Source organism: Pleurodeles waltl, chromosome 4_1 (genome assembly GCF_031143425.1).
Source record: "Pleurodeles waltl isolate 20211129_DDA chromosome 4_1, aPleWal1.hap1.20221129, whole genome shotgun sequence".
NCBI lineage: Eukaryota > Metazoa > Chordata > Amphibia > Caudata > Salamandridae > Pleurodeles > Pleurodeles waltl.
In genome coordinates, this window is record NC_090442.1 from 214021330 (window position 1) to 214042571 (window position 21242).

Genomic DNA, 21242 nt, shown 5'->3' on the forward strand with positions numbered 1-21242 from the left:
CTATTTGGAGTACCTGTCTGCTCCTCAAAAAGTGCTGGCTCGCTCCTACTAAATGTATTGCAGCAGTTTGAGAAGTGCGGGTACTGGCCCTTTCAAATGAAATGTGCAGGCACTCCGCACTGAACAGTCCCTGCCCACTTAAAGCACTAGGAAGAATGTATCCTACGGATACCAAATCTTTTGTTACACGTTTTCTTCTTGGTCTGTTTATTTTTTCAGCGGAAGGTGCAGAAATCTGGACCCTACCTCCCAGGTGGCCAATGAGGCAAAATCTATTTTTCTCTATTTCAAATTGCTCCGACCTATTTTACTGCTTCTAGGTACAGATATAAGGTGGCCAGTGATAAATGCCGCAATTCAGTCGAGAGTAGACTGCAGGAATTCTTTCTGGCTGTACCCAAAAACTGATCATGAGATTACAGCTGATCCAAATTCAGCTGCTCAACAGCGCTGTGGTCTGAAATCGTTTGAATCAGTAACAGCAGCTGCACAGAAATTACATTGGCTTAAGGCACAATTATTTTTAAAGCCATAACCATTGTGCAGAAAGCAATATATTCCAATACTCCTATGTTTATGACACACAAATGTTCTTGTATCAACACGTACCAACAGTCACCGCAAAATTCGACAAAAGTGTCAAAAAGTGACCTGGTCAAAAAGTGTCATGGGTAGCTCTCTCCGAATCAGCGAGTGGCGCAGAAAAATAAGAATTTATGTCACTGCGCTGAGGTAGCACCTATATTCGACCCCCAATGTCATCATGGCTACCACGATGCCAACGACAGATGCGGAGTCCACCGACACCACTTAACAGCGCTCAAGGGTACTGCTTGAAGAAAAGTCTCTGGTTCCAGTCTGACGCCTGGGGGAAATTCTAAAGTAAGGAATCTGCAACTAGAATGTTTCTACCACTACCAGATAAATTGTTAACAAAGATAAGTAACTTGTTCATCAGAAGAGCAACCATATCTAAAACTACCTGGAGTTCGAACCTCCACTTTCGGCAATGATGGCTGCCCTTTGTATCAAAATCCTTACCAGTCCACTTGCGTAAACAGTCCTCTCTTCTTTTAGGTAATACTTGAAAACACAACTTTTTAATTTGCATTTACTTCATAGCCATCTGTTTAACCTTTAGAGGAGCACCAAGAAACTTTTTTCTGGTGAATGTTGCAATTAATAAATAAACTAAACATAAATCTGTTCTTCTGCTGCTATAGGCTCGATCACTTCTGAGACTAACTTGTAAATATTTTATTAATAGAGCATCGTTTAATGAGTTAAATGTCACGGTTTTCAAGCCTGGTGAGCTCACTGATGGAGCTCTTCCTGCCTTCTTTTGATGAAGGTGACCTTTCAGCGTAGGAAAAACGAATTCTACCGAGCTGTAGCTTTCACCTTTAATTTTCCCTTTGGTCCCCAAGGGGCAGTGCTTCCACCTTCTCTGCAACAGCTGGAAGGAAAGGCATTCCTGCTCCGACACACAGGCTGAGTTGCAGGTGTTTACGTGCATTAATGCATATTCATGTACAAACCAATCTTTAAGTTTCACATGCCCATGTCTTCACAATTTAGTTTGATTTACCTCCCCGGCCCCAGAGTGCTAATACACTCCTTTAGAAGGAGTAAAATGCACTTGTTTCAAATCCACAAGCAGAACCTTCTGACTGCTTGCTGTAGCGTATGGTAGTGTGAACAAAGGTTAGCGTGCTGCGGCTGCTCGGTGAGCCACAGTGATCACAGCCGAAGGCAGCCTTCTGAAGACACTGCTGCTAAACCTCTTCAGCATATTCGAGAGCATGAATGGGACGCCTCCAAATATATCAATATCAGGCTAAATCTTGGACTTACTTTATCTTCTTGTGCTCTGTCCCCTTGATGGGCAACAGAAGCGCACATCCCAGCCTTTTGAATGGCTCTGAGCCATGGCCACCTGGTTCATCTGTCGTATCGGAGCGCTCCAAGGGGGAAAGGTTCCCATTTTAAGATGGGAACCTCAATCTCTAAAGGATCTCCCACTGCAACAGACCACTTTATATTAGTGGACCCTGAAAGTACATTATTCTTCGGATTCTATAGAGATGCCTGAAACATCTCATGTAACCTGTCACTTGTACTATCGTTGTGTTGGGCATCGTTTTGTCACATTAATGCTGATGCCCATATTTTTGGGGTGCAATAACTTTGACGGACAACTCTAGTGGAGATATTCTGCATACATTAATTCTTAGAGGTAATCAGCAGCTCAGTGACTAAACCTAGTGTGTAGCCCAGTATTTCTAATGACATTCATTCATCCACCATTATTCTGGAAGATGTTTTCTTTCGTTCGGTATCCTGGGTGGGGCAGATGACATCTTGTCATTGTATTCTCAACCCTGCCAAGTGCAATTCTTCACGGGTGAGAATAACGCATTTTAATGCTGGTGTCTCCAGTGCCGCATTAAAGGGGTATGCCAGGCACACCAGCACCTCTGTGCATTGTGTGACAAGGTCCTGCAGTTAGAGCAGTGGCACAGCGCGCTTATTGTGAAACCGGGTGCCCACTCTGCTGCCCCAGGAAGGTGTTAGCTGGGTCCATGGTGGAGGTGGAGGGACCTGGCGTTTTACATTCAGCCTGAGACTTGTAGAATGATATGACTTGAGGCAGGACTGGCTAAAGTTCTGTCGCGCTTGATTCGGTGTCCCTTTTCAGCTCAGCTACACGTTCTCTACCAGCGGGGAGGTTTAGCTGGGTTGTAGCAGCTCCAGAGCCGCCTCCCTCGCAATAAAAATATGCCTTTGACACTTGCCCTTTTTATTTCAGTGGAAGCTTCAGCGTATATCAAGCAGCTGCCTTACCCGTTATCAGTCACAGCAGCCTTCAGAGCTGACCCTATTCTGTTCATTGGTGAAATAGAAGATGTGGATCAGTAACTATTCATTGTCCAGTGAGTTTTTAGTACAGCAGGGCCTCTGAAAACACCAACCACACAAATCCACATTGAAATGAGATGGGGAAAGGTATGTAAATGACTTTAAATTGAGGGTTGCTGGTGGATTAGGATTGGAATGGTCTCTGAGACTCCGCTTCTCTATGAGAAGAAACAGATGCTCGCTGCGGGTACAGGAGGAGGATGGAAGGGACATGAGAAGGATGTAAGCAAGAGTAACTGACGCAGGGAAAAAGAGAACGCTGGTGCGTCACATCTAAAATATACAAATGTCACACATTGCAAACACAGTAGTGCCACATGTAAGCAAAATAAACACTTAACACCCCTGCATTCTGATTGGCATTACTGCCCGCTTGCTATATTACGTGTACTTACGTGAGTATCTATAGGCAGGACCACTGGAATTCTGCAGTAGGAGAGGGACACATTATGTGGCAGCGTTGTGTAAATTGTGCGGCATGAAAAGGCAGATCACGCAGCATATTTTGCGATAGTATTACTTCATTATTTTTTTCATTTTTACACCTGTTAAGTGTCTGGGCATTGGCTGCACCTCATTAGTACCAGTTTAACACACAAATATAGCAATAGGCGACAGCAATTTGACCAGTCAACTTTTGCAAAGGGCCTTACACTGCGCAGCAACACATGTCGCTGAGCTTTTAGTAACTTTTGAACATTAGAGCTGGAAACAACTTTTGGGTAAAAGCAGCAGATTATGTGGCAGATGATGAAATATTTGACACGTGATAAATCTATAAATATGGGAAAAACACTGCGGCCGCACAATAGCATAATTCTAGGTTGTCTGGTATTGTCAAAGTGTGTGTGTGTGTAAGTAAAGTTTATTTTGCTACATGCTTCTTGAAAAATAGCAGTTTAGAGATGGTACGGGGTGTTGACAGTCAGGTTGGTGTATCTGTGGCTTGCCACAGCAGGCATCTTGGATGCGCGAGAACCACCACATCTTTTAGGTTCATGGATTGGACACAAGAGAGTTGTATAGTTTTATTGTCTTTGCTGAGAAAGTAGAGCCTTCAAGTTGTGATGTATGCTATTTTGGGATATGAATTCCGTGATGGATCTTTTTAGCAGAGACTTCATCTTTGACATTAAGTTCATAATACATGGGAGGCACAATCCAAGTATAAATTTCCTCATTACAGGCGATTTATGAAGCACCTAGTCGCCTGTAATAAAGAAATGACGTATTTGCTCAGATTTAATGAATTACTACCGTTGAGTTCTGAAGTCATAATGCTCGCTGTGGGTAGCAAAGGTGAGACACAAAGCATACTTGCAGCTGGATTTTGTACAGGTGAAACAAAACCTGTCTTTTCTTTCTCCTGCTCTGTTTTTCTAGATGAACAGTCATAATCAGAAGGGAGATATTTATGATATGTTTATTATTTTGCGTACTTAAGGTAATTATAGGAGTGTGTGTTTATTTTTAGGGTTTTTTTTTTATCGGACTTGTACTACACTGATCCTTGTATATTCTGCCATGTGTATATATAACTGCTTTTTGGTGTGTTTAAGTTTGCATTACGGATTCTGTTTCTATTTTTCATTTCTCTTTCATATGAAGGAGCACACCTTGGGTTTAAAGGAAGGGTGATGGTTTTACCAGGTGTTACAAGGAATAAAGTAAACCTGCCAGACATTATAAGAATATTGCACGTCACTGCAGAATTTTATGGCCTTATAGGGGAACTCCTCAGTGCCTTGCTATATCATTATATTGCATCTGTTTCATAGAGGGTGAGATCATGATTGTTGCATTTGGTGTGTGTTATAGGTTGCATGGTAGTTGTGCGAATTGTGGGTTCTGATGTGAATTTTTGTGGTTTTCGGTTTAAATTTGTAACCATTATTACACTTGGCTTTCAGGTGAATTTCTGAGGCCCTTTTTTTTTTTTTTTTTTTTTTTTTTTTTTTTTATATATAACAAAGACAATCATAACCTCACTGTAACCTTATTGTTACAGTTAACATGTAAATTACCACAAATGTGTACTGCATGGGTTTTATACCACGGACAGGATGTATTCTGTAGCTTTTTGATACAATTTTTTGCTCTTTGTTCATGTGGCAGGGCTGTGAGTGAGGCAGATACTTCAACTGTGGCCACAACTCTAATTTACTGCTTGGAAAGCGGCATGGCTTGGATGATGACAGAGTTCAATTTAGTTTCATAATACATTTTAATAAAGAGCAAGTAGTGACACAACAAAATTCCAAATGAGACAAATAGGCCTGCTTATCAAATGGAATGCTTTTAATACAAGCATGGAAGAGGAACTTTAGCAGGGGCTGGAAGAATCGTATTGCTTTTGGTTAGGGCCATTGGCATTATGTGGCTGGGGAGTACCTAATTATGCGACAGGACTGAGCAAATTATGTTGCAAGAAAAGGCAAATTTATGGGGCATATTTTGTGATAATATTACTTCATTATTTTGTCTTTTTTTTTTTTTTTTACACGGTTTGGGTATTGGTTGCACCAAATTGGTACCAGTTTAACACCTAAATATGCAATAAGCTACAGAAAGGTGAACATTCAACCTTTGCAATGGGCCCTCTACTGCGCTGTAACACATATTGCTGCGATCTGCTAGAGGCTTCAAGTTGCAGATTCGGATGAGAAAGGATTACCTTGCACTTCTCCGCAAGGAGGTTACGGCCCTCTTGGCCAGGGGAGCCAGAGAGAGGGTCCCCTTGCCAGAAGTAGGTCGTGATTGTTATTCCAGCTACTTTCTGGTGCCTAAAAAGGGCAACAGGCCTCCGCCCAATCCTCGACCTCAGGTCCCTCTAGCTCTTCCTTGGGAAGGAGAAGTTCAAAATGGTTGCTGTGGCTCGGGTCCTTTCTGCCCTGGACCCAGAAGACTGGGTGGTAGTGTTGGACTTGCAGGGGCTAGGTGGTCAAATGATGAAGCATGACACTAATGTGAGAGACCTCCTAGTCCGTAAAGGGAACTCCCCACTCGTCCCTGAACACTCGAACGTCGCCACCATTTTCCATGTCTACGAAGTAGACCGCCTCGCTGGCAACCTACTCTCCTTTGGAACAGGGCAGAGAGGTCTGCTCCTAGGATGCTCTCTGCATCTGGACATGGCTGGAACATCAGGGCATATACCTGGTGGTTCAACATCTGGCAGGCTCTCTGAACGTCAAAGCGGACAAACTGGGCCATCAATGCCTGGTTGACCACAAATGGTGTCTCCATCAGGAGGTGGCACAAGGTCTCTTTCAGCAGCAGAGAGAGCCTTGGTTAGATTTGTTTGCCTCCACAGAAAACGCACGGTGTCAGCTGTTTTGCACGTTGGAGATTCCAAGGCAGCACTCGCTCAGCGATGCTCTTTATCTTGAGTGGAACTCAGGCCTCCTTTATGTCTTTCTGCTAATACCACTTCTCCCCAGAGTTCTGAAGCAGATCAAAAATGACCAAGCCCAAGTCCCTCTTGTGGCTTCGGACTGGGCTCAAAGAGTATGGTATCCCAAGCTCTTGAACATGACCATCGATTCTCTGCCCCTTTGAGAGGATCTTCTGTTGCAGAAGCGGGGGACAATTATCCACCTGAACCTGTCCATTTTCCGCCTTCTTGCGTGGAGATTGAGCTGTGGCAATTGACAGCTTTTAACTTTCCACCCAAAGTCTGTAATGTTATCTTGGCAGCCAGGCGTCCCTCCACCAAAATGGTATGTCTGTTATTGGAACAAATTTGTGGCATGGTGTACCAACAAGTCTGATCTCTCTCTGCCCCTCTTTCTGATGTTCTTTTGTTTGTTCTTTATTTGTTCTTTGTACTTTATTTGGTATCCAAGCGGGTTATTTGTCTGCCATCTCGGCTTTCCTCCGATGGCCTGACCAACTTTCCCTGTTTAAATATACCATTGTTGGACATATTTAAAAAGGCCTTGCCCATCTCTTTCCTACTTCCCCATTCATAATGCCCCAATGGGATTTGAACTTAGTTCTTACCTAATGTGTGCTGCTGCATTTGAGCCTGATCACAGTTGCCCACTTTGCCTGCTTACTTTGGAAACAGTCTTCCTTATCGCTATCACTGCCGCATACTGAGTGAGCTGCAGGCTCTTTCTTCAAAGCCACCTTTCATCTCCATCCACCCTGACAAAGTGGTGCTTCATACTAGGGCTTCATTTCTGCCTAAAGTGGTCACACCATTTCATGTAGGCCAATCAATCACCTTGCCTACTTTTTACGCGCCCCCACATCCTTATAAAGAAGAGGAGAGAATCCACCGTCTGAATCCAAAAATAGCGCTGGCATTCTATCTTGATCGTACAAAAGAGTTCGGGGTGGACAATCAACTCTGTATGAGTTATGCGGATGCAAAGAAAGGTCGAGCAGTGCAGAAGAGAACCATCTCTAGATGGGTGGTTCTCTGCATTGAAATGCGGTACGCATTGACTATGAAGCAACCGCCAGAAGTCTTGCGCGCTCCTTCTACCAGAGCTACAGCTGCAACCACTGAGTTAGCATGTGGAGTTTCAGTCCTGGACATCTGCCAGGAAGCAATGTGGGTGTCCTTGCACAAGTTTACTAAACACTACTGCCTGGACAGTCTGGTCTGAAGGGGCAGGTACTTTGCCTGTTCGGTCCTGCAGGACTTCTTAGTATGACCTTGGTTTGCAGACCCTCCTCCGGGAATGGCATTACTTGGGTATCTATTCTAAGGTAAGGAATCTGCAACTAGAAGTCTCTATTAGTTGAGCAAGTTGCTTACCTTCCATAACATAATCTGGTAGAGCCCTCTCCCATAGTCAGAAGAAGCTAAAGGACTTTTTACGCAGTGAGTTCTGCATTCACTGTGTCCCACAGGTCCCGCATTACGCAAGTCAGCGCTCGATAGGTAAGGAACTTTCCCGCTGGCAGATCAGTCTGCACTGGAAGAGCCCCAAATGGGACAGGGACACCAGACTGGAACCAAGCCCTGACCACACCCCCACGCCACTAATCCCACCGCCATCCAGGGTCCCATCTATCTTGTAGAGGAAAAAACCTACCGGCAAGCAGTGAGGAATGCCTACCATCGGTAGCTTGGGCACATACAAAACCCGCACCCCAGTGCGCCTCAGTCCCCGCCTCCAGCAGGTCAGCGCCACAGTCAAGAGGATGCGCGGGGCTGGGATGCGAGCCCTGGGATCCAACAGTTTGGCCAGTACCACTTTGCAATCCACTGAAATTGAGCCACCAAGTAGTATAATCAAAAGTCTAGTGCCCTTAGTCTCCTCTCCTCTGTGGGGTGACGGAGAGTGGACAAGGGCATCCTTTGGGGACCGCCGCCCCATATGAGTTCTCAAAGGAGTGCATCAAGTTCTTTAAACCAGTGCACTGGGAGATTAACAAAAAAATATAATAGACAGGGCAGCATAATCATTTTGGAAAGCGATATTCCTGCCATTATATGGAGCTTGAGCGAGTGCCAGAATGCTACTCTGGATTTCCGGGATCTGAGAGGTTTACCCAGGTTTACTTCCCGGTTGTCCACCAGGTCATGGAATATTTGTATCCCCAAGTATTTAAATGTATGGTGGGTCCAGGGTATATCAGGGGTGGGGGGGGCTTTGAAGGTGGCAGGGCGGGCAGTATCTGCAAGCAATGTGAACAGGCATGCTATATTTCTGTTCACCCTCAAGCCTGAAGGGCCTCCAAATTCTTCAAGTAGTTGTAGGGCCCAGGGGGTCCCCGTTACCCCATCACGTAAACAAACCAACAAATGATCTCCGTACAGTGAGATGATATGGTTGGTATCGCCATTCACCACCCCTGCTCTTGGTCATGCATGCAGAACTGCGATGCAAGGGGTTCAATGGCTGTGGCAAAAAGGAAAGGCGAGAGGGGGCAGCCCTGTGTAGTGCAGCAAAAGATTTCATAGATATCGGAGATAGTTTTCTCAGTCCTCAACCTCGCCACAGTGTGGCTGTACAGTAGTCCACTCATTGTGCACCTAGTCCTACCTGGATCATCACTGCCTTCAGGTAACCCCACCTCAAGGAATCAAACGCTTTCTGTAAGTCAACAACCAGAAACATAGTGTTGGGATACTGTGGGTCTCTTGGGGCATATAGGAGCGAGTACAGTCGCAGGAGATTAAGGGAGGTGTTGCGAGTAGGAATTAAGCCATTTTGGTCTTCATGTATGAGCTGGTGCACACGGAGTAGCAGTCGGTTAGCCATAATCTTAATCAGTATCTTAAAGTCGCAATTCAGCATGGATAATAGTCGGTAATCAGTCGCCATGGCCTCCTTAGATTTAGTTTTGGGCAAGGGAATCACTAGCACCTCTCTTATTGCCTCTGGGAGTATGACCCTCTCATATGCCTCTACCAGTTTGGGCGCCAGGATGTCAGCAAAGGTCTTGTAGGGTTGCATACATAGAGATGGTTACATAGATGGAGAGGGTTGCCTAGATAGAGCAGCGAAGGTAGAGAAATGAATAAATAAATGCAATTACATTGATAGATGTATAAACAGTTAGACCAATAGAGTTATAAGGTAGGTTTGAAAAGATTGAGGCAGATAGGCAGATAGGCAGATAGCTAGAGCTAGGACACAACACCGGACAAATAGATAAATAGATAAAATTGCATTGATTGATGTACAAACAGATAGACCAATAGAATTGCAGAGATGGATGTGCATAGCACAAGAGAAATAGAGTTGCAAGGATAGGTAGATCGATAGATGCAGAGATAGATCGGGTTGCAGAGCGAAAGAGATAAATGATAGATTTGCAAAGATAGATGTGTAGATATGTAGATAGCTAAAGAGAGATGGAGAGACGGGTAGCTAGACGAGTAGAGGGATAGGTTAATTAAATAGAGTAGTAGATAGATGCAGGTAGGTAGACAAACAAAGATAAACAGCCAGACATAAAGACTGGTAGATAGACAGAATTTTAAAGATAGACAGCTAGATAGGGCATAACATTGGAATAAATGGCACTGTTTCAATTAGAAATATAATATTTAAATGTCTCTATAAGCATGACCTACAAATGCACTGAAGGCCAACTAGAAAGATATAGGAGCAGGGTATAAATACTAAATTAGTTTGAAAGTATAACTGTAGTCCTCAATTATACCAGCAGTGACATACAAGATGCAGTTATAAACACACTTCATTGCATGCATACTAGAAAGAGGACACATTCATAAAGTACAGTTTCTTTCATATGGACATAATCTGTTAAGCTCTGAAAAAGTCAGGCCACTTTAAACACATTTACGACAGCATTAGCAAGAGACAGGAACTGATCAAGCTTTAATGTGCCTCAAGCAGCTAGTAAAAAGCATCCTGCTATCACATCAGGAGGCAACACTAATGTACTAATCAAGTAAAAAACAAAAACACTAGCAAAGAGGGGAACTAGCTTATGTGTGGATGTGCTCCTTGTGAAGAAGCAAATGCAGTCACTCAAAGTGAAGTTAGCCAGTCACTGAAGTAGGCTGGCCCACGTCCCCGTACCAGTAGTGTTATCACTGCAACAGGTCAATGAGTGAAGTAAGCGGGACTGAAAGCACTTGTAAGTATATTATATATGTGTGTAGCAAAATCAGAAGGTCTTGGCTACGCAGACCGAAAAATGAACTTGACCTGGTGTTATGTAAGTGGTGCACATGTGAAGCGCTCCCAATGCCCACGGACCGAGTCGCACTATGTGAAAACAGCTATTAAAAAAAAAAAATGCCACTTATCCAGCCGGCCACACTTGAGGGCATGTCAGCTGCTCAAATAACTAGAAAGAGTTAATGATGCAGCATCTAGTTTCCATCATTTCTCTGTGGATGTATGAAAATAGGGATCCCGTGAGACATAAATGTTCCATTACCTTCCATAATATTGTATCATGTTTCCTCTGCTAATAAGCCATATGGTAAACACCGCTCAATATTCAGCAGTATAGGTGTGGCATACTATGGTGCATGTTGCCGTGTACGTTCCTAATAGTCTCGCCAGATGTTTGTATTGTGCAACTAGCTCCTTCGTGTTACCAGCTGGCATTTGGTAGAGAAAGGAGGCTCCTAATAACTACACTTGAAATGAAAGAAAATCTATTGTTGAACACCTGGAACATATATTTTCGGTAATAGTAAGGCCTTTAATTCTTCAGGAGAAATGCATAAAAATCAGCAAGAATAAAACTGAAGCAGATAGCATTGTAGTGGCGTGTAAGATAAAAAATGAAGGGCCAGGGAAGCTGTGAAGTATCGCCAAGAGCCAGTTCATTAACAACAAGCATTGGTCTGTAGCTTTAAATGGTCTGGACAGGCGGCAGTCCTTTAAAAAGCCTGATTTCTTGCATAACAGTGGCATGTAAGCAGTGCTGTGTTCCATAATAGTATAGTCCTTGTGGTAGATTTTCTGTGTAGTTTGATATCTTCTGTTTAGTTTAAAGCATCTTAAGAGACAAATGGTGACCAATTGTTTGCATTTTGTTTTGTAGTGTCCTCGATGACGAACAGAATAAAATCCGTCAGCTGAAGTTGGATAACCAGGTAAAATAATATTATGCATTTATAATATACATTTAGAGGTTGCCAAATTATTCCCAGTTCTTACACAGGGTTAAAGTCCAAAAACTGATCTAGTTTCACTGATTGGTAAGGATCTATTGGTTGTATATCTAGCCTATATTCTGCCTCTGTAGGAGGATCACTCTACTAATGCGGTGCTCTAGCCACTTTGCTTTTTGCACTTGATTTTTGCAGATAATCTTGCAACTGAACAGACTTTCCACTATAATCTCCAGGTTACAGGAATGTGGCTACATCATCAAAATCCTGTATTTTGTGGCCTTTCTGATTTCCTCTTACTCAATGTCTTGATGCTGGACGCCAGTTGTTTTAAATGTCTTTAAACCATTACTGTAGCGTTGTTAATTAAATATTGAATGTGTTATTGTTAGGATGTGAGTGTCCCCTGCATGGTATACAGCTGTGTACTACTGCCCGAGTGACCTGACTGCATGTGAAACTGGTATTCTTCCCACTTAATTGTGCGCATGTTTTGAATACTCCTGCTTAGAACCAGCTTTACTAACAATAATTGTTGTTAGACCCGTGCCCTTGCACAAAGGCTTCAAGTAGAAGATCAGGAAAATGAAATTTAAAAATGAGCCAACCCAAACCAATTCTGATATCTTGGACAGTAGCTATACATCCACTACCTGGAAAATAATGTATAAGTGGGATCCACACCATTACATTGTTTCACTTTCAAGGTCTTCGTGACCAAGTAAGAGAGCGCTAAGCGGAATACCAAAAGGACTTCTTGGGGCAAAGGTTGGTGTCTGCATGACCGCTTGTCTCCCAAAGGTGTGGGGACATCATCTTAAGTTTGCACTTTATGCTGGTAGAACTAAAATGCCTGCCTCAAGCCTAGCAACCTGTCTGCATGCCTGCTCATAGAGGGAAGGGGTTTATCCGGCCCTGCAGAAGGACATGACGAGCAGTGTTTCAGGTGTGTGTAGCACCTAGAAGAAAGTGACTAATATTAGGAGCACAACCAGTACCGGCTCAGACATGAAGGACTGCATGGTCCTACTGTGTGATTTGTGTTCCAAACTGCATGATGAAAACTTGCAGCTCAAGACTGCATGCTGCCCTGTCTACCTGCAGTGTATTTGGAGAGACGAGTGCTGCTGCAGTTCACCATGTGATGCGCCAAATGGGACTGCCATCATCACTGTAGCAGAGAGTCTACCCTCCCAGCAGGAAGCAGCAACTAGTGTTCACCATGCGACAGGCAGAAGAGCATCACCATCATCATTGTAGAGGGGAGCCTACCCCTCTCGTTATAGAGGCTGTAAAATGTCCAGGGCGCAGCACTCAGCACCCAGGCCAGCCGCTCTGTGTACAGAATGTCGCCAGCGAGAAGTGAAACTGCTGTCTGCAGTCCCGCGCTACTTCTGAGGACCAAATAAGTGTGCCAACGAGCCACATCCCCTGTGCCCCGGTAACCTGGGTCTTAAACAAAGGGATTGACATTGTATCTTGAACTGTAAAGCCTAGTGATCCAAACGTGAACATGTTTAGCTTAAGATCATAAAAACCGACCTGCAGGTTGGCACCGCATGGTGATCACTTAGGTAACTACATCACAGGCAAGAGTTCACAATGTCCTATTATTTTATTGAGATATTATAGGCCTGGGGTGGCTTCATAGGAACGTTAAATGGAACCTGTAGGTGGTAGAGGGCCTAGCAGGAACCTGTAGTCTGGGAAACCGAACCCTGTTTTTACCCCATTAATATATGTAGTATATATGTTTTTTCTATGAAATTAAAACGCTCTTAAGACCAGTACTGGGCTGGACAGTGGATTGCTGTGTAATGGTGGTTGGTTGATTGAGTTCTGAGTCTCTGATCCCCCACACTACCCAACCAACAAATTCAACCACTACTGTTGTGACCCAGTAGCCCCTGTCTGTCCTGTGACCCTCCCCTGCCCCCAAACAGAAACCAACACTTAAACTCATTTATAAAGATCATCGGAAAAAATACTCTTTATGTTCATATTTATTGCCATCGTTTCTTCCTTTTACTTGAACAGAATTCCCTTTTCCATCTCTTGAGGCCTTCTTCCTTGTCCATTTTTTTTTTTTTTTTTTTTTTTTTTTTTTTTTTTTAGATTATGGATGCTTACATGAAACATGTTTTCCTTACCATTTTGCATTTTTCGTTATAAAGGTTATTTTCTTTTGTTAAATACGTTGGTCAGCTACATTTTGTCATAATATTTAGCATAATAAATCATATGCATTTTTTTCACAAAGTTAATGGAAGCATGCCAAGTTCACTGTGCTACTACAATATTTCTTGCACGTGTTCTAGTTGTAATGGATCTTCGTTTTTCAATTTTAAATAACCACGGTTTTAGTTCTTGGTTATTTTGTGAAAATGACTTCTTGGCAATGGATTCAAGATTTTAATACAATCCTGTTTAAATTACGTGCAGTCATGTTCATTATAACAGTGGTTTAATATACTGCGCACTGTGAAGGCGCTATGATGACATACACTACAATAACTATGAATGGCATGAACATATGCTGCTTCTTTCTTACCAGGCACAGGAACTTGCTAGTACGTCTTCAGACACTGCCAGACTACCTTTCTGATCCACAAGCACAGAGGTCTAAAGGACTCCATAAGTGAAAGCCTTCTTTCTAAATATTGACCACTAACTGAAAATACGGTGCCCCATCTTAGTTTACAATCCTCACTTTACAATTCTTACTTTACAATCTTCTTGTAGCTTTCAGTAACGGGGTATCATCTCTCCCCAGAATGTTATAACGTGTTCTATTTTGGAGTCACATAGATCAGTGACTCCAGCGGATTCTTGAAAACAAATAGTCGTCACATTGTTTTCTGACTGTTTTCCAGACAGATGCATGTACTCTTTGAAAATGTAGTCTAAAGCACCAATCCTCTAGTAATTGGCTCATTTGGACCCACACAATGGTGGCTAATGCCAGTATCTGACCCTAGTCAAGGTTTTGAAAACAACTGACTTAATTTATGGAAGCGGTCCCAATCATGGTCCCCCTTTCTATTGGCACTCGCCCTTGCCCGGCTCGACACTCTGACTATATTCCACTTAATCAGAGACCTGGTCTTTGTAGATTGCCTAGGCTGCTACCTACCCTCTGTCAACAGCTTAAGTGATACTTGATCTGCTTCTTTCAAATATCGTGTCGTAAACTTTCCATGGGCAGCTCTCTGGTGTTATGGGCATCTTGCTACTTAGTTGTCTTACGATACTGTCTCTGTACTCATAGGCTCGTTTTGGGATTACTGAATTCACACTGGACTATGCTGTGCCCTTTATTGAGACGTTGCTTGTACGAAAGATATGATTGATTGTATTGCTTTTGTTTGGAATGCAAACATTCGAAGAGAGAAATGTTGCAGGAAAAAAAAAAAAGTAGTCAGAAGCCCAACCATTGGAAATGCTCTCTGCTACCTTTTTGTGATGTTAACGCTAGGAGAACCTCTCAAGCCATTGCTATGCATGTAGAACCGGTTGCAGAAGTGGCTGGATTTTCCTGTGCTGTTTAGAGTATGGCCCTCATTATGACTAGGCCGCAAATTGGTGTGGTGCGATATTTCTCGCACCTGAAAAAACTCGAATCCTCTGGCGTGTAACTTATGATGTGCGATAAACCTCACACAGTTACTAGCGTCCCCCCAAGCCCCCCCCCCCCCCCACTTCCCCCTCCCCCTGTAACTAGGAATAATATGCAGATACTGGTGTTTACCGCACCAAAATGTTCATGTCCCAGATTTACCAGACATTTTCCCCCTGAAACATGTTGGCAAATTTGAACTGTGGAAACGTATCCAGGAATGCGATTTTTAATGCAATGCACCGTAACAGGAGCTACAGGACATATCACAAGTTGCCAATTAAATTCCGTTGAAGACCTATAGCAAATGCTTTTTAAGTCACACAAGAAAAAAGCTCCTTTATTAACACATGTACAAGAGCCTGTTAAGTGCATCCTATTGCATTTTCCATTGATATTATGAACTTTGTCTTTCTGCTTGATGAGAACGGAGATTGCGCTCACTGCACTTCCACTACAGAGTGTCCAGTGTCCCAATTACCTTGGGGTTCAGGCATCAGGACTGACAGGAATGTGACTATCTATTTGTCGCTGACGCACAAATCAGTGACTGATTTTGCCATTTTTATTATATTGTCCTGCGGGGGCTGGCATGCTTTTAGAGGGCAGTACAGTGCTTGGAAAACAAATCTCTCGCAGTAATAAACACTACTTTCTGCTTGTAGGGAAGGAAGTGTTTTCCTACGTTTTACTTGCTACTGGCCGACCAGGGAGACTACCTTCTTAAGTGGATATATTAGGCAGCCTCTCTAATATGTCTGGGGCACATCAGATGCGCAGACATAGCGGGTGAGGAAAATGACATTGCGTATACACTAATGCTTCTAAATTCTTTACAAAGCCTCTTTAATATTTATTAAACTTGCCTGCACCCTTAATCCTGCTCAGGTCGATAGCTGTGCTAAGGATATTAAATTACCTACCCATTCTACTATATATATATATATATATATATATATATATATATATATATATATATATATATATATATATATATATATATATATATATATATATATATATATATATACACAAAACACAAAGGAGAACTCTGGGTAGTTCCCAAGTTTAGGTGGAGAGCTGCTCTAGTAAGGAGCACCCTGCAACACCAGCGACACTCTAGATTTGCTCACCTCAAATGTCTGCTTATCTAGCAAAGTCTTTAAGCATAGGATTAGCACAGTGCTGTCCACGCCGAGCTAGATAGTGACAAAGTCTTTTGCCATTTATACAGCAAAGTCTTTAAGCATAGGATTGACCTAGTGTCATCCTTGCCGAGCTGTAAAATGACAAAAGCCATTTACCACTCCAGGCACAGTATTACAGCTTTGGACTGGTCAAATACCGTCCAAGCCAACCTGGAATGAGTAAAGCAACCCCTGACACGTGTTTCGCTCTCATTAGAGCTCTTCAGAGGAGTATAGCTTTGTCCAGACACAAGGGAGCACCCAGTATAAGTCAAACCAAGGCCCTTTCAGGGATAGAGTGAGGCATAAATTATGCAAAACACAAAGGAGAACTCTGGGAAGTTCCCCATTTTAGGTGGAGAGCTGCTCTAGTAAGGAGCATCCTGCAACACCATAAATTATGTGTTTTGCATAATTTATGCCTCACTCTATCCCTGAAAGGGCCTTGGTTTGATAGATATATATATATATATATATATATATATATATATATATATATATATATATATATATATATATAATGTTTGATGGCATGTGTAGCTGCAAATACACGTGCTATGCATACGTCTGACATCTAGTGTTGGGCTCGGAGTGTTACAAGTTGTTTTTCTTCGAAGAAGTGTTTTTCGAGTCACTGGATCGAGTGACTCCTCCTCTTCGGTTCCATTGCGCATGGGCATCGACTCCATGTTAGATTGTTTTCTTTCTGCCATCGGGTTCGGACATGTTTCCTTTCGCTCCGATAGTTCGATATGGAAAACCTTAAACTTTTCATTTCTCGTTGGTGTTGTTTTGCTTGCATTACACCTTCGATCGACACCTCGGTACCGTCGGAACAAACATCTCTACTCACCCTTCTGGCGCGTGCCCCCAACTTGGGCCTAGTCGGGCCGAGCGCATGGAAGCCTCATGGATCGGACTACATTCCGATTCTGTCCTCTGTGCCACGCTAAATTCCCTTATACAGAACAACACCTCGTCTGTAATCTCTGCCTTTCCCCCAACCACCGGGAAGAAAAGTGCGAGGCCTGCAGATCCTTCCGGTTAAAAAAAGACACTCCGGGACAGAAGAGCACAGAGACTCGAGATGGCGCCAAAAAGCTCCGTACATCTCGACATGCTCATGCAGACCGCAGTCTCCGTTCGAGGATTCAACTCCAACCAGGATTCTGGGGAGAACAGACGGGTCATGGCATGACAGCATGTGAGTACGCCTGCCCCTGTAAGATCTAAGCCCAAACATAAGGCCTTGGGAACGCCACTGCCGGAAGGCCATGGCTCGACCCGAAAGAAGACGCTCCGTGACCAACACACCAGTTCAGCACCGAAAAAAGCCACTCCTCTGAAGCCATTGGACTCGAGACGATGCTCCGTTTCCGAACCGAACAAACACCGCTCTTCCGAGTCCAAATCTCGAAAATCATTTTTGGAATAGAGACCATCCTCAACCCCATCATTTTCGATACCGAAGAAGCTAGCTTCGGAGCCGAAAAGACCTAATTATACTGAAGAGCACGGACTTACAAAAACACTTGCAGAAAGCCATAAATCTACTGAGGAGGACTCACAAATGCAACCAATCATGGAAGTGATGGATGAAAGGCAAGCCAGGATTCATATCCTTACAGAAACTGGCAGAATTTTAACTGCACCCTCCTCTAAAACCAAAGAGGAAATTAGCCTTTCAGGAGGAATTGGACACAGCCGCCAGCTAAAGTGCCAAAACAAAGGAGACGTCCACCGCCTCAATTTTCTCCTCTTCAGTCTCCTCCTCACTCTCCACATCTACATATCTCTCCTCCTACCGGTCCTTCACCTAGGCAGTCAGACAATGTGGATCCATGGGATCTTTATGATCCAGACCCCGTTCCGGGCAATAACCTAGATTGCTATCCCTCTAAGCCTTCACCACCAGAGGATAGTACAGGCTTCACTCTAGTGATAGCTAGGGCGGCAGCATATCATAATGTCACCATGCACACTGAGCCATTAGAGGATGATTTTTTTTATTTAATATACACTCCTCCACGCATGCAACATATCAGTCGCTCCCTGTGCTCCCCGCATGCTAAAATATGCTGACCAAATATTTAGCAAGCCAATAAAGGCAAGAATAATTACTCCTAGAGTAGAAAAGAAATAAAAGCCACCTGCTTCCGATCCTGTCTATATTACCCAGCAACTACCTCCAGACTCAGTAGTGGTAAGCGCTGCCAGGAAGAGGGCAAACTTGCAGTCGTCAGGTGATGCACCCCCACCAGAAAAAGAGAGTAGGGAGTTTGATGCTGCAGGAAAGAGGGTGGCATCTCAGGCAGCCAACCAATGGAGAATTGCCAACTCACAGGCTTTGTTGGCTAGATATGACCGGGCCCATTGGGACGAGATGAAAGATATAATCCAGCATCTCCCCAAAGAACAGCAAAAGAGGGCACAGCAGATAGTGGAGGAAGGGCAAGCCATCACTAAAAATCAGATTAGGTCTGCCCTAGACTCAGCAGATACAGCGGCCAGAAGCATCAACACTGCTGTAACCTTAAGGAGGCATGCATGGCTTAGGTCCTCAGGATTCAAACCTGAAATCCAACAGGCAGTGTTGAATATGCCATTCAAAAAGAAACAGCTTTTCGGCCCAGAGGTCGACACTGCTATAGAAAAAATGCATAAGGATTCAGACACCGCAAAAGCCATAGGTGCACTGTACACCACACAATACAGAAGATCCTTTCGCAAACCCCAGTTTAGAGGTGATTTACATCTCAAACTGCGGAGGCATCCACATCATGGCCAAAGCCGGCCTACCAACCTCAATACCAACGAGGTGGTTTTAAAAGCACTTAGAGGCCAGTATCCCACAGGCAGGGGAAAATATCAAACACCAAAACAAGCCTCACAACAAAGTAAACAGTGACTTGTGTCATTACTTTCCAAACCACACCTCCCCCTGTTGGAGGAAGACCGCTAAAGTTCCACAACAATTGGCTAAACATTACCACAGACAACTGGGTTTTATCAATTATCCGCAATGACTATTGCCTAGAATTGATACAAACTCCACCAAACATTCCACCAAAACCACACAAGCTATCCACAGACCATATCACTCTGTTACAGGAAGAAGTCAAATCTCTATTACTCAAACAAGCAATAGAAGCCGTGCCACAAAATCAAGTAGGGACGGGAGTTTACTCACTTTATTTACTCATTCCCAAAAAGGATGGCACCCTAAGGCAAATATTAGATCTCAGAACCCTCAATCTTTACATCCTGTCAGAACACTTTCATATGGTAGCCCTACAGGATATTATCCCACTACTTCAAAAACACAATTTCATGGCAGCATTAAACCTCAAAAATGCGTATTTTCATATACCCATCCATCCTGTGCATAGAAAATATCTCAGGTTTGTCATTCAAGGAAAACACTATCATTTCAAGGTGTTACCCTTTGGAATAACAGTTTCAAGGGTATTCACAAAGTGCTTAGCGGTAGTCGCAGCCTACCTAAGAAGACAACACATACATGTCTTTCCATATCTAGACGATTGGATAATAAAATCAAACAGTCATACGCAGTGTCAAAACCATGCGCATTATGTAATACAAACCCTGCACACGCTAGGGTTCTCAATAAATTACCAAAACTCACAACTACAGCCTGCGCAAATACAACAGTATTTAGGGGCAATACTAAATACTCAAAAAGCGCTTGCAAGTCCAAATACGCAGAGAATACAAACATTCCAGAATATAATAGCACAAATACAGACAGGTCAACAGTACTGTCAAATTTGTCATGAAAATATTATTGTATTGTTCCACATGCAAGACTAAACATGCGGCCCTTGCAACAGTGCCTTGCACAACAATGGTCACAAGCACAGGGTCAACTTCAAGATCTAGTGTTGATAGACCGCCAAACATACATGTCCCTTCAGTGGTGGAATTCCACAAATCTAAACAAAGGGCAGCCATTTCAAGACCCTGTGCCTCAGACCATAATTACAACAGATGTATCAATGATTGACTGGCCTCAACAATCACAGCATTCAAGGACAATGGGATGCCCAACACAAACAACTACACATAAACCACTTAGAGTTGTTAGCTGTCTTCCTAGCACTCAAAGCTTTTCAGCCTCTCCTAATTCACAAAAATGTCCTGATCAAAACAGACATGACGAAAATGTATTACCTAAACAAACAGGGAGGGACACATTCGTCCCAACTCTCCCTTCTAGCTCAAAAAAATTGGAAATGGGCAATACACAACCAAATTCACCTGGTAGCACAATACATTCCAAGGATTCACAACCAATTAGCAGATGTTCTCAGCAGAAATCATCAACAGACACATGAGTGGGAGATTCACCCTCAAGTACTTCAAAAATACTTTCAACAATGGGGAACTCCAGACATAGATCTGTTCGCCACCAGCGAAAATGCAAAATACCAAAACTTCGTATCCAGATACCCACATCCCCTATCCAAGGGCAATGCTCTATGGATCAGTTGGTCAGGGATATTTGCTTACACTTTTCCCCCTCTCATTCCATTTATAGTCAACAAATTGCGTCAAAACACGCTCCATCTGATACTCGTAGCGCCAACGTGGGCACGTCAGCCGTGGTACACAACACTATTAGACCTGTCAGTAATACCACACTCCAAACTCCCAAACAGACCAGACCTGTTAACACAAAACAAAGGACAGATCAGGCACCCAAGTCCCAACACACTCAATCTGGCGATTTGGCTCCTGAGGTCATAGAATTTGGGTGTTTACAACTACCAACAGAATGTATGGAAGTAATTATGCAAGCAAGAAAACCCACTACTAGACAGTGCTATGCCAACAAATGGAAACTATTTGTATATTACTGTCAATCTAAACAAATTGCCCCTCTTTCAGCATCAATACAAGATATTTTATGCTATTTACTTCATTTACAAAAATCTAATTT

At 43.2% G+C, this 21242-nt stretch overlaps 1 protein-coding gene across 2 annotated transcripts in view; it reads left to right on the forward strand.

Moving 5' to 3' along the window:
• The window catches only part of TULP3 (TUB like protein 3), a 327108-nt gene that overhangs the window by 83173 nt on the left and 222693 nt on the right, over window positions 1-21242 (forward strand). For both annotated transcript variants that reach the window (XM_069228168.1, XM_069228169.1), the window contains exon 2: window positions 11410-11461. In XM_069228168.1, the coding sequence (XP_069084269.1) occupies window positions 11410-11461 (52 nt within the window). The remainder of the gene's footprint in view (window positions 1-11409; window positions 11462-21242) is intronic.